The sequence below is a fragment of the Peromyscus leucopus genome, chromosome 6, assembly GCF_004664715.2.
Source record: "Peromyscus leucopus breed LL Stock chromosome 6, UCI_PerLeu_2.1, whole genome shotgun sequence".
In the NCBI taxonomy this organism is placed as follows: Eukaryota; Metazoa; Chordata; class Mammalia; order Rodentia; family Cricetidae; genus Peromyscus; species Peromyscus leucopus.
The window spans coordinates 76,976,651-77,002,477 of NC_051068.1; the positions used below are offsets into that span (position 1 = coordinate 76,976,651).

Here is a 25,827-nt window from a genome sequence, read left to right on the forward strand (position 1 = left end):
TAGATAGATCCTGAGACTCTGGAGTCCTTTCAAGGCCCCCAGTCTGTCAAACCCAGCAGGATGTGGGAAGTCTGCCTCCCCTTGGCTGACCAGGCGGGCTGGGCTGGGCAGGCGGGAGAGTAGTGTCAGGGCTCAGGGCCGCCGCCTGGTGCGCCTTCTCCCAGTTCTTGCCTATTAAGGTAAGAGTCCTCTAGGACCGCAGCGTCGGGAAGGAGGGTCCCCAGCAGCGGCCTCCAGGGCCTGGGAGCTTGGAGGACTCTGATTAACGGCAGTCCTGGACCCTCTGCCTGGCGCCTGGCCACTGGGTCCACCGGCTTCAGGTTCTACTTAGCTTTACTCCCTGAAGCTCCTTCCTATGTTTCCATAGCCACCGAAAATAACTTCAGCCATTACCGCGGGCCCCAAGGGAGTCTGGGCACCCGGCGCTGACTAAATGGACCCCGTGTCCAGGGTGGGCGCTGCTCGCGCACAGATGCTCGGATAGCTGCCCCGGAACCCGCGCCCTTCTGCGCAGAGGAAGGTGGTACCACCTCCGAGGGGCTGGAGCCGGTGCCCGGGACCCGGACCTCCACCCTAGGGCTCCCCATCCCAGGCCAGCTGGCCGCTCGCGTCCGGGGTCCCCGCCCGCAAGCCACGCCCACAGGTCACGCCCCTCCCAGCCCGCCCCGCCCCTCCCGCCGGCGCCCGCCGCTCCCGGGGCTCGGCGCGGGCCTGGGGAATCGGGAGCCCGCTGCCGGGGTCGCAGTATGGGGCGTTTTCGCGGGGGTCTGCGGTGCATCAAGTATCTGCTGCTCGGCTTCAACCTGCTGTTCTGGGTGAGACCCGAACCGGCGGGCCAGCTAGGGGGCCGGGGTCCCCAGGGAGGTGACCGCAATAGAGTTGGGCCCTGGGGGGAGGCAGGGTGTTCTAGAGGCGCTAGGCAGACAAAGAGGGAGGGGACGGGTGGAGGGGGAAAGGGCAGAGAGAAGCTTGAGCCACCAGAGCCGGTGAGAAGAGAAGACACGGTGCCGTGCTTCCCCGAGAGGAGCCATCATCCTCGGTGGCATCGCCCGGCGGGTGGTGCCAGGTGCGGGGGGACCCAGCTGGCCCCCACATTCCGAGGGCTGGGGCCCCCGGCGGCCGGCGTTCCCTGCAGCCTGCTGTGCACACACACCCCCTTCGCGCGCTGCCATCTCGGGGGAGCCCGGCAGCCGGGCCAGGGCGCTGGGAGGGAAAGCCCTACCCTGCGGCTGCCTGGGGTGGCGCCCCATCCCAGGAGTGTGCGGACACACCGCCTGGCTCTGGTGGTTTTGCTGGGAAAATACGAGCAGTAGCGAAAATTAAGGGAGTGGGGGGAGGGTCGTCCTTTTCTTGGGCAGTAGGGGAGGGTACTGCTGGGTGGGCAGTGGTGGGTGCTGTTGTATGAGGGGTTGGAGAATGGAGGGGTTTGGGAAGGGCAGCAGCCTCCCCCAGGCTCCCTGCCCACCACCAGGACTCCTGAAATGATCTCATTCAACTTTGCAGGGTGGCGTAGACCTGGCAACATTCCCCAGTTAGAGATGCGCCGAGGCAGCCAGAGAAAGCGCCCTGACCCCAGTCTTCTGTGTTAGCAGGGCATGGTTAGGGGTGGGCCATCCCTGGAATGTTCTCTCCCAGGCCCTGGAGAACCGCCAGAGGTCCTTTCTGCAGTCTTTATCCCTTGAGAGAATTCTAGGCAGTGTAGCTGCTCAGATAGACCCTAAGGGGAGACACGAGTCTTGCTTTGGGGGAAGTGGGAAACAGCAGCGGCAGAGCTGGAGGCCATGGTTGTCCCATCTGCTCTGAGGAGGCTGTCTGGGCAGTAAGTAATTAATTATTGAACGGTGGGCTCCACTTGCGTCCACCAACCCATTAGCCTGGGTGACCCCAGCAGCTCTAAGCTCTTCAGAAACCACGTGGTCATGACCAACATTCGTCAGCAATGGACAATTTGGAGGAGGTACCTGGGGGCATCCCCTGAATTTGAAAAATACACATAGATTTTTGTACGCCTGAGCATTTGCATCTCTCACACTCCAGGAAGAAGTGTTTCTGAGTGCCCTTGTGTTGCATTTTTTAGAAGTCTGGCTCAATTTCAAAGGCTGTTGATTATAGATGCCATACCACAGTGACACCCTTCTCTCTCACTGCTTACAAATTCCAAGTTTCACGGGAGCCTGAGAGAGAAGTCTCGGGCTGGGCTTAGCGCTCATCTTGTACCAGCTTCCCCAGACTTATCAAACTTGCAGTGAGTGGGTCAGGGACAGTGCTAGGCACCTTACATCTGCCTCTGCACCCCTTCCTTACTCCAGTGCTGTGTGCAAGCGGGTCATCCCCACTTTAAGACATGAAGACACAGAGACTCAAATAGGTCACACAGCTATTGAGTGGCAGAGACAGAACTCAAAAGCTGCCTACCCCATCTTAACCCCGTGGCAGATTCCCTTAACCAGCAGTCCCCAGAATGTGGTTCCTGGATCAACAGCATCAGTACCCCCTGGCTTTTTTGTTTTTTTCAGAAATGGACACTCTCACCTCAAGCCAGATTTACTGAATCAGACACCCTGGGGGGTGCTGGGGGGGGGCAGGAAGCTATTCTAGAAGACCATCCAGGTAATCCTACCCCACAGGCATGTTTCAGAACCACTATTAAACAATTACTAGATAGATGATGTCTATTAGCTTGATAGATGATGTCTATTAGCTTAAAGCACTGTTCTCAAAGCTACCACTCCAGCTGAGCAACTGAGAACAGTGCTTGCTGAACAAGAACAAAGTAAGGCAGAGTGTGACCAAGAGACAAGCTTCACACCGCTGGTCATGAACACAGCGAGGAAGAGAAGCCGCCGTCCAGCGAGGTTGAGTGCCTGTCGGAGCTTAGAGATGGCTTTCCCTATATGTGATCTAAACGCAGAGTTCAGAGAAGGAACCCCAGTATCAGTGAGAGGCCTAAAAGCCTTCCTCTGGGAGACACTGGAGCTCAACCTCTGAAGAGCTGGGAGGATGGGGGTGGGCAAAGGCAAGTCACCAGCTGAGGAGCAAAGAATCGCAAGACCTCTGAGTGGCAAAGCCATGAGGCTTGAGAGCAGAGATCCAACGCGTGGTGTGCTCAGACAGAGGAGGTGTGCCTGAGCAAGCTAGTCGTACTTCCAGGACAAGCTTCTCGTCTGCACAATTGGAGGGATAGAATTGGGGCAGAATTCAAAGGAAATGTGTGAAGTACCTGATCCCACCTTCCTATGGCAGTCATACATAGTAGGGGCTTAAAGTTATTTCTTATTTTTATTACTAACTGCCTGGCACACAAGAAGCATTCAATAAACAGTAACTGTCTCCCTCCTGATGCCCTTACTGTTGACAAATTGTATCTATGTGTGCCAGTGGCTTGCACAGGACTCCTTTGATGGATAACTATACATTATCCTCGTAACTCATACTTGCGTATTTTCCCCACTAAAGCTAACTACTCCCCGAGAACAGGAAAAAATTTTCCTGTTGTTTTCACAGCCATTCCCCTCAGCTTCTAGAATAGTGTCCATCGCATTGGAGGTACTAGCTCTCTATAGAGTGAATTAACGAATCTTTGGGTTAGACACCTGGATGTGAACAGCCTTCCTGATTTTTAGACATCAACGGGCAACTTTGTCGGAGAGCTGGCCTACCTCTGCCTGTTCATTGTGTAGATGCTGAACTTTCATAGACTGAGTCCAGGAGAGAGCTAGGGGGACCCAGTGCTCCCAGTGAGAGGGCAGGCCTTGGATGAGCAGCAGGTGCAGGCGGCCTTCTTGGGAAAGTGAAAGGGACAAACTGAAACGGATAGCTGGTGACTTGGGGAAGTCACTTGTAGGGAATAAATTATTCACATACCTGACTTCCTGTCACTAAGGGAACCTGATTCCGCAGAGGCTCTGCTCTGGCTTCGAAAGTTCCTTTCCTGACCGGGAAGCTTTCCCTGGAAGGAAAGCTTTAGCTGTGTCTTGAGTATATCCACACACCCATAGGTGTCTTTCCTTTTGAGGTATAGGGTCTCCCCCGGCGACAATACTTCCTGTCCTGCCAGAAGCTGACCTGAGACAGGCACGGAAGCTGTAGAGTGTGTTTTGTGGTCTACGATTCACAGATCCCCTTGGAGCCTCGTCCAGGCAGCGGGCTTAATGTTCCCCTCAGCTGTGTTTCTAGATTGTAAACATTCAGCCAGACCTTTCAGAACCAGCGCAACGCTCCCTTGCCCAGGGAACTCAGCTGTACTCACCCCGAGTGACGAATGCTTTAAAACCCCAAGTACAGCCCGGTCCCTGGCTGACTAAACTAACTTCCTATCTGATAGTTGAGTCTGCCCTGCCTTTATCAGGTCTAACTTTAGGGATTATAGTCACAGTGCGTGGTATAGTCCTGACTGTGCTGAAATCACCTTTGTTTTTCCTCTCCCCCCCCCCCCCCCCCCCCCCCCCCACCCCACCCCACCCCCACCCCCCGTTGCATAGCAATATAAATAAAACACTACAACCCACCCAGCCTCATTCAAACATGTTGGTTTGAAGAATAGCCTGGGCACTGTTTATTCCTGCTCAGCGTTTTCCTATCATTGTGCTGCTCTGGGCTGTTCAGGGTTGCGTCCAACAGGAAGAAGCCTGTTCCTGGTTGAAAGTCACTTGCCATAAATGGCAAGTGGGAAGGTGGAATCCTTTCTTCCTCATCATGACTGATGCAACTTTGGATTTTCACTTGGTGATGTCTCTAGTCAGAAGTTTCTTGGTCCCACCTGGTCCCGCCCAGGTAGCAGCCATTTTTATAATAATCACTCAGAGGCTTAACATTAATTACAAACTGTTTGGTCTGTGGCTCAGGCTTCTTACAAGTTAGCTCTTTCATCTTAAATTAACCCATTTCTATTAATCTATGTTTTGCCATGTGGCTTTGTGGAGTTAGTTACCTGTGTTCCCTTACATCTTGCTCTCCTTGTCTCTCCGCTTGGGTTCCCCGCCTGGCTCTATTCTACCTTGCCATAGCTTGTAGCATCTTCTTTATTAACCAATGGTAGCAACACATATTCACAGCATACAGAAGGATCGTCCCACAGCAGATGTCTACGGGCTGCTTCTGAAAAGACTGTCCCTTGGCTGGGGTTGGGGTGAAAGCTGCTTGACTCCGACAAAGCTTGTAGCTCCTGCTCTCTCCCACACATTTCAAACATCAACTGCAGAGCAGCCACTTGTTAGAAGGGGTGGTGGGGACAGAAGCCTGCTGTCTGTCCATAACCTGCACTGCTGGTTTCTGTTAAAGAAGGAAGACAGAAACAGTGGCCAACCTCCCCTACTGTGCACCAGAGGGACCCAGGGGTGCTGGGGGAACCAAAGAGTGCACCACACCGTCAGTCTGGAGAGGCCAGAGCTATAGTTCTAGTGTTGCGGTAGACCTTAGGCGGGTGTACACAGTTTGGCGATTCAAATCCAGAAAGCCAAAGCCTGAAAGGTGGATTCTGGTAGCACACTGCCAGAGTTTGTTCCTGGCTCTCTAGGTCTCACTACCCTGGGGACCGGGCTCAGTTGTTCAGCCTCTTTGAGCCTCCATTGTCTCACTTGTAAAATGAACATAGTAAGTCTGCAAGTCACCTTGTGATCTTTGTGCAGACAAGACAAGTTTGCTGTGGATATCGCTATATGTAAATAAACACTGATTGGCCAATAGCCAGACAGGAAGTATAGGCGGGACTAACAGAGAGGAGAACTGAGGAAGAAGGAAGGAAAGGAGAGACCGCCTGGAGCCACCGCCAGGACAAGGAAGATGTAAAGTACCGGTAAACCACGAGCCACGTGGCAAAGTAAAGATTAATAGAAATGGGCTGAATATAAGAGTGAGAGCTAGACAATGATAGGCCTGAGCTAATGGCCAAGCAGTTTAAATAATGTAAGAGTCTGTGTGTTTATTTTATAAGTGGGTTCCGGGACTGGCAGGACTTGGCGACAGGAGCTGGAGAGAAATTCTCCAGCAACACAAGTTAATACTCCCAGCACTCAGGAGGCAGAGGTAGGTGGATCTCTATGAGTTTGAGGCCAGCCTGGTCTACATAGTGAGTTACAGAGCAGTCAGAGCTACATAGTGAGACCTTGTCTCAGAAACAAACAAAGAAAAGCAGGTTAATATATGTAAAAGTCCTGCATGCACATAGCACATGCTCAGTAACCTGAGATCTGTTAGTGATCGTGGGATTCAAATAATAGGGGTACAGGTGGGAAGACAGAGCCCATAATTCAGGAGCTCCTCGAGGAAAGAGGGAACATGCAGTGTCCTATATCCCACCAGTCATAGTGGCTGGAGTCTTACAGCTTATGAAGACATGGATGATCCTATCGATGATCCGTTCACCCAGCAAACATGTGCTAGATGTCTGCCTGACACTCTGCCCTGTGATTCAAAGATTAAAACCCAACCCTATGCCTTTCCCCAGCCTCCATGTTGTCTGAGAATAGTTCATCCCCAGTCTGGTCTTTGCACCTCAGAGGCAGGGACTGTTATGAACCTCTTCTAGTCCCTCAGCACCTGAGAGAGCCAACAGGGTCTAAATAAAAGTCCCTGTGCACTTCCCCTAGGGCAGAACTGCTAGATGTCTGCCATACTTCTGTGCTCCCAGGTAGAGGCCAGGGGAAGGAGATGGCTCAGGTTTTGGTGGTCAGTGCAGCTCCAAGTATAATGTATCAGTACAGGAGACCTTATTCACCTATATATTCCGACTCAGTAGTTCTGCATCGATAACAAGCCCCCAGGGGACAATGGCATTGGTGCCCTAAAGACACTTGGAGGGCCTTTGTTTACAATGTGGTCTCAAGAGCTCAGAGACTCTTATTTCTGGATGGCTGGGTAACCCTTCCATAGGGCTTGCTTTTCGTGGTTCTTGCTTCCAGTTACCCCTTGATCATTATTATGCTAAGGGTTCTTCTACAGCAGTACTTGGCAGTCCCAGATTGCCATTGTGCATTGTGTCTCACAGTGTTATTCTAGATCACCCTGCCTGAAGTAGCTTCACCCTCCAGCCTTAACCCTGGCAGGGCCTGCACTACAGACTTGTTCTCCTTGTTAAACTCTGCCCTGACTGAAGCAAGCTGGGTTAGGGTCTCTAAGAGGGAAGGTGGACTTGAGAGGGGAACATCCAACAGGCTGAAGCACATCTTACAGGTTAAACAGAGTTACCCTGGCCTGCCTTTCTCGCCATCCTCGACCTTCCATTGAGAGAAAGATCAACAGTGCTAATACCATGCACAGGAGATTTCAGTTTACAGAATGCTTCCACATACGCGGTCTCATCTGATAATGAATTATTAGCAACCTCTGTCTTAGCAGTCTTTATATTTTTAATTTTCACAGTAATTTAATGAGCCCTGCTTTAAAGTATGAAAGCGGAAAGGCGCAGTAAATAGAATGTCCAAGGTTTTCTCATTTCCCACCTCTTCACATTATCAGTGTATTGGGATGTGGAATACGAGGTATAAGGAAATGAACTAGAGGCCTGAGGAGATGGCTCAGTGGGGAGGAGCAGTTGCTGTGACTCTGTGGACCCAGCTCCAATCCCCAGAACCTACGTAAGAAGCTGAGCATGGCGGCTCATCCCTGTCACCCAGCACTGTCACCCAGCACTGTGGGGTTGGAGACAGAAAGATCACTGGGACTTGCTAGCTGCTGCCCTGGCTCCAGATTCAATGAGAGGCCTTGCCTCAGGTGGGGGTGGGGACAAGACAGAAATAAATAGGTGCCAGGCACACACACATGGGCACACACACACAAGAAGAACTGGAAGACTACGGGAATCAGGCACGGTGGCTCACTCCTGTAACCCCGGCTGCAGAAGGCTGAGGCAGAAGGATTGTCTGGTTCAAGGCCTGTTTGAGCTACATAACTATCTCAATAAAATTCTCTTGGCTTGGAAAAATATAGTCTACGATTAGAGTGATCACAGCCAGTGTCAGGTTCAGTCTTGGACCATTCTAAGGTAGGAGGACAAGGAGAGGCATGAAATACCCCCTCGTGGGGGCAGAAACAGGAGCGGGGTGAGGAGCACGACTGATCAGCTCAAGGCAGGTGAAAACAAGATGGAAATTGAGAAAAGCTACACAGAGAGGCAAGACTTGTTTTTTGTTTCTTTAAGAGACCATTTTAAAAAAATTAATTTCTGCACAGAGGCTTGAAGGGCAATAGCCCTGCCCAAGTATAAGGCCGGCAGGCAGCGCTACTGCTTATGTGAGCGCAGCCTCATGTTAACCCCTTCAGCCCTCACCACAGCCCTGTGAAGCAGTTGCTCTTATCCCCAGGTCACAACCAGGAAACAGAGAGAGAGACTTGTCCAGGACCCAGAACTGGCCGGCGGCAGATCTGTCTCTAGCTGGGGCTCCAGCAGCCTTGTCCTTAGCCTTCCTGAGTGCCCAGACTAACAGGGAGAGAAGGCGGGAGTGTGTGACTTCCACACCTGCTCATCCAATGTGGTGGCCGTGCTCCTGATCACATGGGGCTGTTTAGCCTTAAAATTAAATAAAACCTAATATTCTTGTCCTCACTTCCACTTACCCCATTTTGAGTACTCAGTAGCCCTCGGTGCCGAGCGGCTACCATACAGGACAGCACAGATGTTTATATCACTGGGGCAATTTCTTGTGTATGTGTGTGTGAGAGAGAGTGTGTGCATCTCCACGTGTGTGATCAGTTGTACCTTTGTATAAATGTACATGAGTGTGTGTGTGTGTGTGTGTGTGTGTACAACCTCAGGTATTATTCCTCAGGTGCCATCCATGGGGTTTTTTTTTTTGTTGTTGTTTTGTTTTGTTTTATTGTTTTTATACAAGGTCTCTCTCTGGCCTAGAGCTCACCAAGTAGGCTAGACTGGTTGGCCAGTGAGCTCCAGGGATCACTGACTCTGTCTCCCCAGCACTGAGATTATCAGGGCGAGCTGCCACAACTGGCCTTCTTTACGTGAGTTCTGGGAATCAAACCCAGATCTCTGTGCTTGCCAAAAAGCGCTTTAATATAACTAAGGCATCTCCCCACCTCTCATTGGAGAAAATTCGATTAGACAACTCCAGCCTAAGTATACTTACTCTTTGTCTCATAACTACATTTTCATCTCTTCTCTTTCTAGGTCTTAAATAAACTAAACTTAAGGAGTTGGCGGCATGGCCTCTAAAGGGCACCCGCTTTCTGGTGTGGTTTTAGAAGCCAAGGGAAGTCCAGCTGTCAGACAAAGCAGGAGAGTACAGTCTGTGAGAACTGAAGGGCAGTGGCAGAACACTTAGCACCATGGTGGGGGGTGCCTTCTTGAAGACTGAGCTTTCAGTTTGAATGGAAAGGTGAATCCATCAGCATGAAAAGGCCAAGTGCCAGGCACTCCCAGATCTAAGTGTGTGGCTCAACTCAGCGGCGCTCTCCTTACCGACCCCTGCAGACAGGTGAGCAGAGGTTAGAGAAGTTCAGTGTCTTGTCAGGGTCTGGACAGAGTCTGACCGCAGAATCCCTATTTCTACCTCCTCTACACACGATACTATTTGTGCAGATGGATGTGTCTCTCATCTATGGGCGACATTATTCAGTCCGAACACTCAAAAGAGAACATTTCTAGAAAACAGGTATTCCTAAAGTGTGCCAAGGTCTGTCCTTTACAGTAGAAGTGAATGGAAAGAGTCAGTTTATAAAAGTGAGTGTGTGTGAGTGTGTGTGTGTGTGTGTGTGTGTGTGTGTGTGTGTGTGTGTGTGTGGTATTGAACATGGAGGGTAAAGTCCCAAGGAGTAGGGCAAGGGCCGGGGAGGAAAGGGTTGTATCGCAAGCTGCAGGATACATCCTTCATCCTGAAATGGACTGGTACAGCTCCTTAGTGATCTCAAAGCAGGTTCTAAGAAAATTAATATTAGGAAAAATATCTAGAGAACACCAGCCTAGGTTTTGTGCTGTCTACAATATTCCATCCAAGGTAACTTCTTGGCAACAAAGTATCTCAGCTTGTTCCAATCTGAATTCTACACGAGGCATTTACTTTCTGCCACCGTTTCTCAATGTACTCATTAAAACCTGGGTAAAGAGCTCTGGCCCGTCTCTAAGCATCCTGGTTGCTGAGCAATGGCTCAAAGATCACATGCTGCTCTTGCAGAGGACCCTTGGCTCCCAGTACCCACATTTGAAAAGTCATGACTGCTGTGACTCCAGTCTGCCACTCTCTTCTGGTCTCCATGGACACCTGCACTCATGTGCACAAGGGTGTATATGTGTACCTGAGCACACCCACAAACAGACACACACGATTAAAAATAATAACATAAATCTAGAAGAAAAATGAACCCTAGTTATCCCCCCAAAGTCATCCTCTCAGCCTCCTTGAAGAACGATAGGCGAGCACATAAATGTCATTTAACGTCTCCTCTCTGCGTATGCAAAGCTCAGTGCAGTCAAGATATGACATCAGTCACTGTGGTTGCCAAGATCAGTGTTTGCGCATGCAGAAGGCAAGACCAGAGGAGGAGACCCAGTGGGTTCTGCAGGGGGGACTCCAGAGACCTTAGCGAAGACAGTTGGATGAGAAAAGGCAGGCAGTGAGTGGTGACTTGAACTCAAGGCTGTGACTTAATAGATTTGGGCTTTTGGTTCAGGGTCTGTCTATATGGTCTTCATCGGTAAAGCCATCTGCTCCCTGACACTAGTCAGTGGCCCTGAACTTTGTTATGCTGTAGAGGGAAAACTAGGAAACCATCATCTTCCTCCACGTTCTTGCTCTTCCCGAGTCTACTCTTCCCCCGTACTTCTTTCAACCCGAGGCATCGTGTGCATTCACTGGATAAACACAGCACACCCTACACTGTCCACAGACACCGATAGGTTGTCAGCGCCCTCTTGCCCAGCCAGCTTCTTTCTCCAGGTTCTTTTCTTTCCCTGAAACTTCTGTTCCCCACAGCACTTGTAACCCGCCTCCCAGCAAGGTCAGGTGAGCCACTCAAGTTCACTTCCTAACAACTCCAACAAACACAAAAGGGCGTGTTCGTCACAAATACGCAGTCAAGTGTTCTTTCCAGAGAACAGAACACTTCTGATCCTATCAAAGTCTGAATGCAGCACAGAGAGTCAACACTGAGTCATCACGAAGCTCGCTCACGGGGCGGCTCAGTGGGTAAAGGGGCTTGCTGCTAAGCCTGAAGACCTGAGTTCCAGCCCGGGCTCTCCCATGGTGGGAGATGAGAGCCAACAGATTGTCCTCTCTCCTCCACATGCAGTTCCACACGCAGTGCGCGCATACACCCTCACATACACACGCATGCACACATAACAGGTAAATAAATCATTTGAAAACATGCTCTCACCTGAAGGAAGCACGAGCTTGCCCGTATGAAGGAATAAGAGGGTAAATCACAAGCACTGGAGTCTCAGGAGCCACCAGGCATTTTCAGACAGCCTTGTCACCATCTGCTGTCACAGCAGTCCTCTCTCCTGGTCCTGATGTCAAGAACAGGGCAACTAGGTCCTTTGGAGGCCATTTGGTGTGAATGCCGCATGCTAGTCAGCCCTTGTATTTTTTTTTTCTGGTAAAAACTCTTGCTTTTGAGACCGTGCCGAATCCTGGCCTTGCTTTCACGGACTAATACGCTGAAAGTCTTGGGAGCCCGTTTCCCACTTTGAGCAAATTAGTGTCATCTTCCAAAGCGAATGTGCTTCTGACATCTGCCTGCTGCAGGGACGAGGCAGCACTCCCTTCATGGAGGCGTAATGGGCTTCAATCAGATCGGGCACCACCGCGAGTGCTCGTTAGGACTCCATCTAGGACGCGAATTGCCGCCACCAGCAGGTATTAGCTTGAAAGCATTTAATGGGGACTCTAAGATAGAAGCCTCATTTCCAACTTCATATGGCTTCATCCCAAAAAAAAGAGAGTAGCAAAAGAGCTGGGTTTGTGTGCACATAGCGTTCACCATGAGGAAGCAAGAACGCGGGGCTGCTTTTGTTCTTCTCGCATTGAAGGGCAGCGTGTGTGTCTGCACTACTGTAAACGCATCAAGTGGGCAGACCTCGCCCAGGAAGAGGTGCGTGCAGGTTTGTTCTCCGTGACCGTGCGTGGCTCTCAGCACACATCCCTGAAGGCTTAGGAAACCTGGCAGCCAGTGCTGTGGGGGCGTTTTCTTTTTCTGTGGGCGGGTGTTTTGCTGAGTGCCTTCAACACTGTATCTGAACTGGAGCCGCTGTGTTTCCCAGGTGCAGGTAGATTTGAAAATAGTACTTTAGGAAGTACCCCCTTAGCTGTGAGAGTGGTTGTTTCCGGGGATTCCTGTCAGGCTAACAGGGTCATGGGTTCAATCCTAACCCCAGGGGGGGAAAAAAGGAAAGTAAAAAGGGAGGACAGAGGGAAGGACAGGGAGGGGAGAGAGAATGGAAGAGGACAGGGCAGGGGAAGAGGAAGAAATATGGGTTAGAGAGGAACTTGGTGGCACCTGTCAGGAATCCCAGCAGAAAGGCCGTGACAGAAGGCTCACAGGTTTGAGGCCAGTCTGAGCTACATAGTTAGACTCTGTCTCAAAACAAACCGAAACATAAACAACAGCAACCCAAAAAGCCTAGAATGGGTGGCTTAGATGACAGAAATTGAGCTAGGTTTGTGTACACGTGTTATGGATGCTAGAATCTGGGGTTGGGATCCAGCAATTCTGACTGTTAGAGGATTTTTGTCTTCTCAACTCATCCTTACGGTGGGCAGAAAGAAAACAGGCTTTCTGATATCCCTTCCTATAAAATACTGTCCCACCATGAGGACCCACCCTCCTAGTCTCACCTACCTCTGGTTACCAGTGCATTCACACACACACACACACACACACACACACACACACACACACACACACACACACACACACGCCAAAGGTCCTATCCCTAAGATCCTTCACGCTGAGGGCAGCCTTCATCATGTGGGTTTGAGGAGGAGAACACAATCCATTCCACAGCTGACCTAGTGGTGCCTCTGCCTCCCCTCCCCCACCTCAGCTCACTCTGCAAGCCTGAGAGGGAAACGCTTAGCATCCAGCAGCTGAGAGCTGTCCCTGCTCTCTCAGAGCTCAGGCCTTTAAAACCCAGAAATATTTAAACAGCAGTAGTTATGTGAGCTAGGAAACAACACACATATCTAGGCCAGGACAGGCTTCCCCAAGGCAGTGACCTGAGAGCCCAGAGTGGGGGGGAGTCACCCTGCTGTGGGCAGGGCAGAAGAGCATTCTGCCCCACGAAGCAGCCAAAGCAGCTGCCCCCACGTGAGAAAAGACTGACTCAGGTGTCTGAGGACCCTTCCATTGTTTCCCACTGGAGTACAAGCACACATGCTTAGATAGAACTCCCCCTGGGGGTGCTTTTGCCCCAGAAATGATCCTGTCTGCTGGATTTCATCAGCAGAGAGCTTAGTGGCAGCACACATTTGCTCCTTGTCATGCAGGTGGCTTGTATTCAGGAGAGGAAAGCTGGGCATACTAGAAGACCAGCATAGGGAGGGATGTCTTTGTCCTGCATCTCAGAACTACCTCCCTCCCTGCAGCTGGATGTACCTCCCTTGTTCGCAATTCATACCTGGGGGAAAAAAGGAAAGAAAGTGTCCTCAAGATGGGGCATTTCATCAGCAATCCCTGAAAGGGGCAAACAAGTGCACAAAAATACACCTGAAATGCACAAGGGGTCCTGTGTGAGCGGATCTGTGTGAGGGCCCCACCTCAAGCTGAAGGACTTGTTCTTTGCAGACAGTTGATATCTGGTATAAACTTTTTGTCTATCTGCTTCGCTTCAAACTACTTTAAATCTGGTCTTCCATCCTTTTTGCCACTGAGTTTTAGAGCATAACTGTCTTCTCTAAAGACTTGGCAGCTTTCTGTGTCCTGTAGACTCTCTAGATCAGGGGTAGCTGTTGGAAGAACTTGCCCATGACAATATCCATGGGCGTCCTGTTTACTGATAGGTCTTTGTGGCCCTGTCTGTTCCTTGCGCTATGCTCTGGTCCCCATTTCCCCCTTTCACTATGTGCGTGTTTATGCAGTAGGTTCACGTGTGTTCCCCAAACCTACCCTGTCTTACAACATTGTCTTTCTTCCTTCCTTTTGGTTTTCTTGTTCCTATTTAAGATGAAGTCTCATTACATAGCTCTGACTGGTCCAGAACTCACTATGTAGACCAGGCTGGCCTCTAACATACCAAAAGGTCCGCCTTGCCTCTGCCTCACATGTGCTGAAATTAAAGGTGTGTGCCATCCCTTCTGGCTCTTTTTATTTTATTTTTTATTTTTTTGTAGCTGTTTTAGGGACAGAGTTTTGCTATGTAGCCCAGGCTGGCCTAGTATTTGCAATGTATCCCGGGCTGACTAGCACTAGTTACATAACCCCGGCTAGTTATGTAACTCACAGTAATCCTCCTGCTTTAGGCTCCTAAATCCTGGAGTTACAGGTACACACTATCCCACCCAGCTGTCTCATTGCATTTTTGGAATGCCATGTGTACAACTGATCCACAAGAAAAGAATGCCTACCATGCTCTCTTGTGAGCACCCAGTGGCTTCTCTGTGGGACCCAGAAAACTTCAGAAGGGTTAATTCATCCTCTCCTCTGAATCCTTGCCTCCTACATCAGAATGGATGTTCCTTTAAGCAGTTCTGTTTGTTGGCTTTTGGGTTTTAGTGTTTTCATTATTTGTTTTTAGTAATTACCACCAAGGTTCAGCTCTCTCTGATGCATGACAAGTCCACTCCTGGGCCAGTGAGGTGGCTCCACGGGTGTTTGTCACCAAGCCTGATGATCTGAGTTCAATCCCTAGGATCCACATGGTGGCAGGAGACGATGGACTGCCACAAGCTGCCCTTTGATCTCCACACACTCGCTGTGGCATGTGCATGCCCCCTCCTCCCCCGTGGATGAATAATATAAAAAGAAAAGTCCATCTGCAAAAGCCACAGCGTGTCTTCTTTGTAATTCTGCTAGGTACACTGGTAATAATCCCTTCCCTAAAAGCAGAAAGGCCCTCATCAGTGTTCCTTCACTGCTACAGTGATTCTTACTGGCCCTCGTGGGTCTCCATACCGCTGCTTGTGGTCCCCTCTGTGATCCTCCGGCACCTGAGCATTGATCTGTGGCTGCTCGCTGTCTCTGGCAGCCAAGCAACATTCAGGCTCCTGCTCCCTCCCACCAAAAGATGGGTTAAGCTTCTCTCCCCTCCCTCAGTGGGCTCCCCAGGATGATGGCCGGCCGGCTAAGTAGCAGCCATGCCGTGACTGCCCTGCACTCCTGTGATGATGATGATGAATGCAACGTGCTCCCCAGCACTGGTCTCTTCCTTGGCATGGCATGGTGGTAAGGGATGACTCTTTTCCCTATGCTGGTCCTTCCGCCTCAAGCAATCTCATCCCACGAATTCTCTGCTACTCCAGGAAGTCCAACTCATTCTTCAAGGTATATAATCAGAAGTGGGGCTGACTGCTGCCCGCCCGTGGTGTGTGCTCTGTGCCGCCCCTTGGTAATGTGCGTTCTCACTCTCCGGCACACTTCCTGCATCTTACTGCATTTCTTACTTTATGTGACTGTCTTCCATGTCTCTGACGTGGAGCTCAGTGCCTGGCCTGGATTGGGCCGTGGTTGATTGTTACTAAATGTACAAGGAAGAACAGAAAGAAGTGATATGGAGGAAGGTAGTCTCTCTCATTTCTTGCTTGCTTCAGCCTTAGCTGAATGTAGATAGAGTTTGGCCAAATGCAAAATGGGCTGAAATTAAAAGCAGTGTGGTATAGGAGAGGTGGGGTGGGGCCCTGCTGAGTTAAAACTTAGGACTGAAGAGCCCTGGAAGCATCCCTTGAGGGTTGGGGAGAGCATCTTCTAGCTAAAGGGATGCACACAGTAACAGGAACCATGTGGCCGACAGGAAGCTGGCTTCCTTTGCTCTTGACTGGGATGGAGTTAGTGTGATTTTTTCCCCCTTGAACAATGTCTAGTGTGCAGCCCACCAACCTCCAGTGTAACAAACATGGTACCTCATGAGCCTGACGGGTGGAGCATTCAGAAGGGCCCAAGAGTTGCATGGTGGCTGCTGTGCCTCCTTCCAAAGCAGAGACCGTTCTGCTTCTCATTGCAGAAGCCCCAGCCAGCTCCTCACCCACACATCCCTAGCACAGCCCACAGCGTTCGGGGAGGATTCCCTGCCGCACAGTGATGACATTCAGCTAAGCCACAGTTTCCTTGACCCGAGGAGGGAAGCCGTGTGTGTGGTTTTGGGGTTGGGGGTGTGGATGAGCAAGCGCAGATTTTTCCCCCATCAGCCAGTGGCTCTAAATTGCAACCTCTCTTTTCATTTTCCATTATGCCTCAGACCCATCTGTGCCAGAACTAGACGAATGGATTCTGTCTGGGAGGATGATCCAGACAGCTGTAAATTAGAGTTTGTGTTCAGAGATTCCAAAAATGTGGCCTCGTGGTAGGGTGTCCCTGAGACTAGTCACCTCCTCCGTAGTCTGTGTGGTGGCTGCTGGTTTGGGCCCAGGGCCTCTGTCAATAGATTTTGCTTTGTGTTTGGAAACTGTCTTTCCATGAAGGCACCAGAGAGACATGGAAGCAGGGAAGCCTGTGAGGTTTGCTGGGCAGACTCATCCCAGGCAGCCCCAGGCATTTCTAGGGACAGGTCTCACCAAGGACAGTGCTCCTCCCTTCCCATAGCAGCCGGGACCCCAAGGCTGGCATCTCCCTGAGGTAAGCACAGACCAAGAAGACTCTCCATTTCCCATATTGGACATAAAAGCTAGTACGCAGTGCTTCTCAAAAGCTGTGTTTTTAAGCATAATAGACATGCCTAATTAATGCAGAACCCTTAGAAGACAGAAGGGAAACGTCACCTGTAATTCCACCCTTCAAAGATAAAGAATGTTATGCCTTAGCATGATTTCATCTCACGTTTCCATGTCAGCCTCCTCTTTTAAAAACTCTTTCAAAAGACGGTTGAGCCCAGCTGTTTTAGCTGCCTTCAAATTATCCAATTAGTGCCCTCTCTAAGGGCCGGGAAGCCTTAGTTATTCCCCATGGGAGAGGCCAGCTGGTGGAACCTGGCCTCCCACTCCCCCTCACTAAAGGCAGGCCTGCATAGTTCTGAAGAAGCCAGCCACACAGGGACTCGGCCTTGGGGAGCAGGAGACAAAGAGGAGGAAAGCCCTCATAAATATAGCCAGGTAACCTTCCCAGGCAAGCACCGGATTCCTCTCAAGCAGTCCTGCAGGAGAGGAGGAACCTGCCTAGAAAGGCCTCTGGCCTAACCCTGGCTGAATTTCTCCTTCTTACGCCTCTCCTCCAAATTCCCTCCTTGGCTTCTGCTGCCAGTATCTTTGGGTGATCTCCTCTTTTCAGATAAGAGCAGATCCTCACTGCCTGGCGAAAGGCTAGGGCTGCCCAATGGTAACTAGGAGAGTCGGAGAGGCACTTTGCTATTTTTACATCTCTGCTGATTCCCCATAGTTCGCACTCACAAGGTACCCCGTAAATAACTGTTAATTAATTGATACAGCAATATTCAAGAGTGGTGTTTGTAGAGAAAGCACTTGGCTGGAGCCTGCTGGCCTGCCGTTGGGACAGTCCTGCGATTGACATACAGGACTGCCAGCTTAGACATGGAGCCTGCAGCAGCCTGCAGCCTCGGGAGAGGAAGCCCAGTGATGACTCTACCAGCTGCCAGCCTGCCCAGCCACTGCCTGTGCCAGCTACTCAGCCTCTCCATGAGCCACATAGCATACAGACCATGCCTTTTCAGAAAAATATTTTTTCCTTTCTCGCTTTCCATGGAAACTCAAAATAGCAACAACAACCCAAAAAAAAAAAAAAAAAAAAAAAAAAAAAGCCCTTCTTCTCTGCCTGCAAAACCATGCCTGGGCAGGGGCAGGGCAGTGGTCACCATGTAGGAATCAAGAAGAGGGGGGTCACAGGAGTCTCCGAACAGAGCTCTAACTGGAAACTTCGTCATGAAGTGTAGGTGGGCTCACAGGTTGGTGTGGGTTTGGTTGGTTGGGTTTTTTTTGGTTGTGTGTGTGTTGTTTTTTCTAATTTAGAAGGTGGCTTCCCCCAGGTCTTAGAGTTCATCTTGTTCTTGGTGACCTCCCCCTGATACAGCAACCACTCACTAAGGTGTTGGTGAGGAAGTCCAGTATCCCCAGAAAGAAACAACAGGGCAAGGGGCAGATGCCTGGCAGGGAGAATGTTGTGGGAACAGCAGTTTTGACACACTTTCATTCTATGGGTAGCAAATAAATCATGGGAAAGCCCAGTAGCAAGCACAGCAACCCCTGTGACTGGAATCAAGACAGGGCAGAGCTAATCAGACACTTTAGGGCCCTGAGGGGCAACAAGCCCATGTTTTTATTTTACCTCTAAACTTGGTTTCCACCCTGGTAAGACATGAAGAGCGGGCAAGATGGTCTCTACAAGGGCAGCCCCTCCAAGCCTGGGCATTCTGTGCTCACACCAGCCTGTGTGCACACTCTCCCCTCCATAGTAAACACGCTGCTGCTTATCTTCCAGCTGGCCGGATCAGCCGTCATTGCTTTTGGACTATGGTTTCGATTCGGAGGCACCATAAAGGATTTATCGTCAGAGGACAAGTCCCCAGAGTATTTCTATGTAGGTGAGTGACTTCACTTTCCCTAAAGGTTGGGTCTGAGGGACAGGGCAAAGGCAGGAGCCACTGCCTGAGCCTCTCTACCTATGCACTTCACCTGGTACAGGGGCTCCTTCCTCCTCTCTGCAGGATAGAAGAAAGCCCCAGTAAAACTGATTTGTTTACTCAACTAAGTCTCAAGGAAACATAACTAAAATTCATCTTGAGTTAGGAAGCATCCTCTGTCTCTGGAGAAGTTCATCAGTCAGTTCAGGGTGTCTTGGGGACCCTGATGAGACAGCATCTTACTTTGTTGTGTGGTGTTTTAACATGGAAACAACTCAAAATGAAGATATGCTTCAGAGTTTTGGGGTGCTGTGGTGTTTGAAAGCAAATAGCCCCCATAGGCTCATAGAGAGTGGCACTGATAGGAGGTGTGGCCTTGTTGGAGGAAGTGTGTCTGTCACTGGATGCAGGCTTTGAGGTCTCAGAAGCTCAAGCCAGGCCCAGTGACTTAGTGTCTCTTCCTGATGTCTGTGGATCAAGATGTAGAACTCTCAGCTCCTTCTCCAGCACCATGTCTTCTTGCATGCCATCATGCTTCCCTCCATGACAGGAATGGACTAAACCTCTGAACTGTAAGCCAGCCTCAATTAACTGTTTTTCTTTACAAGAGTTGCCATGGTCATGATGTCTCTTCACAGCAATAGAAACCCTAAGACAGGCACTAATCTCAAACCTTCTGTGAGTAGGGACTGCTGAGAGAAAGGAAGGACCCCATAGAGTGGACAGGAGAGAGCTGTCCCTGGAGAAGAGGGTCTAGACAGAGGGGCCACAGCCACGCCTCCTGCCACGATAGGAAGGAGATGAGGCCCAAAGAGTGAGTGACACACAGATAAAGCCAGCATGCTTATTGGGGCTTTGGTCCCTCTAGTATTTAGCTCTGCCTTGCCTTCCTATGGTGATTTCAGCATTGTGTCCTCATATGATAGAATCAAAATGAGGACAAGGAATTCACTTCCAGAAGTCTCCTCTTGCAACCTATTGACCAGAATCACATCATATACTTATGCCTAAACAACCATGGCCCAGAAGAGGATGGCAATGGCTGTCTCTCTAATTCTTGGTTCTTAGTTCCCTTGTGGTGCCTGGTGCTGTTTCTACAAAAACCCAGTCCTCCAACTTCTGAGCACTGACTGTGTGCTTGTTTACTATTGCCCACCATGGGCTAACAGCAAGGGAAGATGTGACTGGGGAGCCAAGGTGGTAAACCCACACTCACGCCCCTGCAGCACCAAGGATGCGAAGCAGGATTCCAGCTGTTTGTGGACTGTTTCACCACTTTCGCTCTGCTGGGTAACTCATTCTCAACCCAATTAGCTTAAGAGTGCTTAGGCCAACAAGCAGCTGTCTATGTAAGCAGTTTGGAGACCAACACTAGAGTTAGGCTGGGGCGGGGGTGTCTGTTGAAATGAAAGAAGCATGTTACTGGAATTAGAAGACTAGAGCTTCTGACAGCCATTTACTCATGGCAGGGAGGAGACCTGCCTATACATGTTACCGAAAGAAAGCTGGGTCCAGATGGCCACAGGCTGGATTCTGATCACATCATCTGAGTCCTCGAGATGAGTACTAGCCTGGACTTTTAGTTATGTGTCTCACAATTTTCCATTATATTCAAGTCCACTGGAGCAGGTTTCTGTGGTTTATCATCATGGAAAGATTCCACACAAATATGACATGAAAATGCATCTCTTGTGTCTCAGGCCATGTGTGTCCCACTTGGCTTAGTGTAGAAAACAAAGCAGGAATGTTTGAGCAGAGCACCTCACCCTCCTGCTTAACACAGGAAGCTCTCAGATCAGTAACTAGCCAACCCTGATCTTTGTCACAGCAGTTAAATGACAACATAAAACAGAACCCATTTGTGCCTGGCTCTGTTTGTTCAACATTTTTGAGTTAATAGATGTTTGCAGGTTGAACCCAAAACGCTATCTGTGGAACTTTGCTTACACCTTACATCTAAAGCACCACAGATGGAGCTGTTCCTAGCTCACGTGTCCATCTCCAGCCTACAGGACCACCCTCCCTTCTGCCGGGTGGGAGGCACCTCCTCATGCATCTGACCTGGAGAGGGGCTGGTGCTTGTTTGGTTTTACTTTGGGGCTTTTTGAGGCAGGGACGCATGTAGAGCAGGTTGGCCTGGAACTTACTCCATAGCTGACAATGTCCTCGAACTCTTGATCCTTCTGCCTCTATCTCCAGTGTCCTAGGATTACAGGTGCGGGCCCCTATGCCTAAATGCTCTGTTGTTTTCTTTAGAATATGTTTCAGAGTCATCAGCTCATACTCCATGCCTGGTTTGCTAAACCCTGTCCTAAACAGGCTTAGCATGTTGAAGTGGTTCTTCAAGATATAAAGCCACAGCCAGGTGCCATGGTACCTGCCTGTAGTTCCGGCTGCTTGGGAAGAGGAGGAGAGTCACAGAGGAGGGAGGAAGAGGCATCACTCAGCCTGGAGTGAGGAAATCTCCAGGAAGACATATTGCGTAGCTCCCTGCTTACAGGTAGACAGCAGGCAGACTTTGTAGGATTGCGCCCTGTGTGCAGGGATGCTCTCATTTCTCACATCCTTCTCCCTCCATGGAGTTTCTCTCTGTCCAGTGCTCTGTACCCAATGCTCAAGCCAGACAGAGTGGCAGGCATTAGCCAAAGCAGGAAGACACGGTTGTGGAAATGAGGGCACGGAGAGAGGGTAGTCAGACCGACTGCCGCCTGCTGCCGCCCTTTAGTGTCCTCTGGGCCAAGGCCTGGAGGCTGACCCAGGGTCTCTGTGTCCCTCGGTTGCTTAGGTGAGGAAGGAAAAGGCTGGCAAGACTGGAGCTTGGCAACAAGGGGCTTGGGTTACTCGGGGTTTCCTAGACCTTCTCCACTCCAGTTTCTTCCAGGGAACCCTAGGGACAAGTCCCTGCTTCCTCCCCACCTAACAGAACTGCCCATCTGATTTCCTGTGCCAGCCCCTCCCAGTGTGCTGGATGGGCAGCTGCCTCGGGGTCTTCCTTCTAGGAGCATGGGGTGGGGAGTGGTCCTCTCTGCCTCAGGAAGCTGGAGCCCGGGCTGGAGCACATGAGCTCATGTCTGTGAGTAGAGGATGTGAGCAGGTTTCTCCACTGGGGGTGCCCACACAAACAGGAGGCACGGCCTGGCTGCATCTCTCTCTCTCTCTCTCTCTCCCTGTTGAATTCGGAGTCCCAGAGCCTGGCTTTGATTGTGGCTGGAGGTTGTGTGGAAGAAAAGTGTTCCGTTGCTAAACATTCGGGAGCTGGCTTGCCTTGATAAACACTCTGACTCATTCTGGGAATATTTTTTAACTTCATACCTGACACCAAGCCTAGCTGGATAACAGAGACTAACTACCACATCTGGACAGTTTCTCCAAAGCCATTCTACGAGAAATGAGAATCGATGATCATCCCAGCTCTGAAGGTCACAACCCTGAAGGAGAAGACTTACCTACAGCCAGTTTGGCAGCCCAGAATTCTAGACCCTAGCCTATTCCTTTGGGGAAAACACTTAGGAAGACAAACTCAGGAACTTTTCTCAAGAACTCCCCTACTATTTATACATGGGCAGGTTTCTCGCTAAAAACTTCACTGCTCTGAGTCTCTACTGGAAACGTAGCCTGGGGGTTTGGGGTACACACTGCAGCTCAATTCCAGTTCACCCCTTACAGTTGTGCGGTCTTCATTTTCTGCATTTCTGATTCTTTAGCTGCGAACTGTGAACTTGCGTAAGTGCAGTGCCGGCTTAGCTAGGGGTGTGTTGTGAGTAAACACTGGCTCTCGCTATTCATGTCCTAGGGGATGGGGCAGAAAGGCCACCTGATGAGGAGGGAAGAGGGCGGGAAGAGGGGAGGAGCCGTTGGGGTGGGCTTTAAAGACCAGTTGATAACATGGGCTTTGTCATCAAGTAGGTTCTTGAGATGGTGTGTGTCAAGTGCATAGTATAGGTACCACCCAGAGAGGGCGGAGGCAACAGGAAGTGGTCCTTCCCACCAGTGATGCAGAGTGAGACACATAAAGCACCTAAAATAGTACTTGCTAACTGGCAGCTGCTGCAGCTGTTGTTTAGAAAGCACCAAGTCGTCTTTTCTTTTCCCATGAACTCGGACTCATCTATTACTCTAAACACATAGATACAGTGAACCCTTAGGATTGATGGGTTCACATCTGTTGGTTCACCATCTACAAATTCAAGCAACCCCAAAGATTTTTTTAATGCATCTCTTCTGAACATGTACAGTTTCATACCATTAACCCCTAAATAATACAGACTAACAACTACAGAACATTGGTGTTGTGCTAGACATTAGAAGTAACCTAGAGATGATTTAAAGGATACAGGGGGATGTGAGGGGTTATATGCAAATACGACGCCATTTTATGAGGGGCTTGTGCATCCACTGGTTGGTATGTGAAGGATCCTGGGACTAATCCCCATGGAGACTGAGTGATGGCTGTAATTATGTGTATTCAAGGGAAGTTGGAAGGGAGATGTCTGCAAAGACACAAAAAAATTTAGATGAAGAAAATGATCATTAGCAGGTTGCATAACACCATCTGCTGCCAGGATCACTGGAGTTGGCGAGCATGCCATTACATCCATTTCCAACAAGGCTGTTTAAATGTGTATGCCAGTGGGCCTTTCACAGGCTCTCTTGATCCTTTGCTGACTGAAATGGTGCTACTCGCTGTACTGTGAACTCTGAGGAGGAGGGTGGAATCATCAGGGAAGATGTCCCCAGAAAAGCTGTTTCTGGTAGCATTTCACTGGCATCACAAAGCCCAGGCATTAATGACAGAAATGCAATTTCAAAGGGGTTTTCTCTTTTCAAATCAAGGAAAATAGGGCTTAGAAAACATAAGAGAGCTATTAAGTAGGTCACATGTCTGTCCTGTGTACTGTTGGGGAAAGAGGACTCTACGGAAGCCATTTTGGAATTAAAATGTAGCTCTAAGCTAATTGATGCATCAGCAGCTCTTTTGAAAACCATACCTTAGATAAGGCATCCTTGGAAACCACAGAAGGCCTTACATTGTGCAGAATCTTATAGCCAGACTTGGTAGGCCCAAGGAATGTGTTGTGTATGAGGTTCTCTGGGATTCTTTCCAGCTCCAGAGAGAGGCTCATTTGAAACCAGGACAGTTGGATCTCCTCATACAAACAGAGGCTTGCCGTGGAGAGGCCTCAGGAGCAGAAGCTGCTCGGTCACTTAGGTTGTTCTGCCCCCAATGCGTCATTGGATGCTGTTCGAGTGATCGCATCTGCTGGGAAGCTAGCTGACTGTTTCAGAAGGGCAAGGATGGTTGCCAGAGAGACCAAGTGAACTGTGCCCACTGGGCCCCCTATACGCTGGGCACCTGCTTCTTCAGCGGCATTACATTTCTGTTTCAGACCTTCTCAGGATATGAGGCCCCCATCTCACTTGGCTGACATTGGGGAACACAGCCCTTTGGTGACCTGATAACGTGTTCGTTGCAGTGGGATCTCAGAACGTGTGTCTAAGGACAGATACTTGGTGGGATGAGGTAGTCCATCTGGAACTTTGAATTTATTTCACTCTATCCATGAGATAAATGTTTACTGACTGAGGTTTCTCACTTGTGCACTTGTAAGCAGGGTAAAAGAAGATTTCTTAGACCTGAAATCTGCAGAGAACTGTGGGAACCCGCAAAGGTCCAGCCCACACCAGAAGAGGGTGTGGTCACGCCATGATGCTTTCCAGCTGCCTGAAGTGTAGGTTAGATGAGGATGTAGGGAGCTGGACCCTAACCTTAGCTTCACGCTGGATCAAAGAGCAGTGGTAGTAGCAGTGATGGGAGGCAATGACGTTCTAAGTAAGAAATGAGGATGTTAAGACGGGCCTCCCCTGAGGCATGATGGGAAGGAGCGGACAGGATGTAGCTGCTGCAGCCCTTGCCCTCGCTGCTGCTAATTTAGCCTCAGTAAGGAAGGTAGGGCAGGAGTCAGGGCTCCTGCCTCTGACCTCCTGTCATGGCAGGGATGTTCCCTTTCCCTAACCAGACGGCTTTGAGGAAGCGAGGAGATGGTGGAAATGAAAGCGCTCTGAGAACTGAAGACATCAGGACGATGAGGCGGTCAGGTGGTGGAGCCGACAGTACTGTTGTTTTGAAAATGGTACCCGTACTCTTGTAACCACATCCAGTCCCCGTGAAAGGGTCCTCTTGGAGAAAAGGAAACTGGAGGAAGTGACGGAGCTGGGACAGCAGGAAGTGTGTGGGTCCCTCCGGACTGCAAAACCAACCTTCTCCCCTTCGGAGCCCAGAAGTACCTTGAGGACCTCTTGGTCTTGGTCTAGGAGGTGCAGGAAGTGGGCAGCTACCTTGTAACCCCATCCAGGTCTGTTCACAGATAGGCCTGCCCACAAACCATCTGTGAGCAACCCAGAGGAGCTCCAGGAAATGCCTGCAGGCTAGACTCAGGGGTTCCCCACAGGGGTGGGACCCCAGTGCCCCTCCCCCACCTCCGGGTAACTAAGAGTGGTTTCCAGGTGACTCATCTGACTAAAATGCAAAAGAAAAAAAAAACAGCCAATTAGCCTTACTCACAGTGAGTCAAGTGCCAGCCAGAGCATTGTGTTCTCCTTATCTCAGGATCAGAGAAGGAAATTAGGAAGGCTTGGCCCAGGTCTCCCAGAACCAGCACTTCCATGTCCCTTTTCTCTGTGAGGAAACCCTCCTGGGGCTGGACTTGGGAGGTGAAATCTCTAACCACTCAAAGTAAGGCTGCTGCTGCTGCTGCTGCTGCTGCTCAGGAGGCAGGATGGCCGGCCTCTGGGGGAGAATTGCATCTTGTGACCTTGGGACAACAGCTTGACCCTCTAGGGCCCAGTTCCTCTGTCAAGAGTGGAGATAATAGTACTCAGTACTTCCCAACCATCAGGAAAGCTCCTCTATAACCTGTACAGGGTGCACACAACGGAGCGTGACAAGAAGAGCCTGTCACACACATAGCAACTGTGTTCAAATGATCAGGAGCGGGGGGGGGGGGGGGGGTGCTGTAGGAGACCAGCCCCCACATTTACCTCAGGAGCTCTTGAGGATTCAGGGATAAGAGACTTAGTGAGAAATAGAAAAGAAGCAGAGAGAAGGATGGACTCGGGTGGGCCTGGATCCTTATCCACCAGCCCAGAACTTTATTCCA

The 25,827-nt window shown here is 50.2% G+C and overlaps 1 protein-coding gene across 1 annotated transcript in view; it reads left to right on the forward strand.

The window, feature by feature from the left end:
• Positions 1-672: 672 nt before the first annotated feature.
• The window catches only part of Tspan2 (tetraspanin 2), a 41,845-nt gene continuing 16,690 nt past the window's right edge, over positions 673-25,827 (forward strand). Inside the window, exons 1-2 of the mRNA XM_028877311.2 lie at positions 673-815; positions 18,529-18,631. Coding sequence (XP_028733144.1) covers positions 747-815; positions 18,529-18,631 — 172 coding nt within the window. The 5' untranslated portion in view covers positions 673-746. The remainder of the gene's footprint in view (positions 816-18,528; positions 18,632-25,827) is intronic.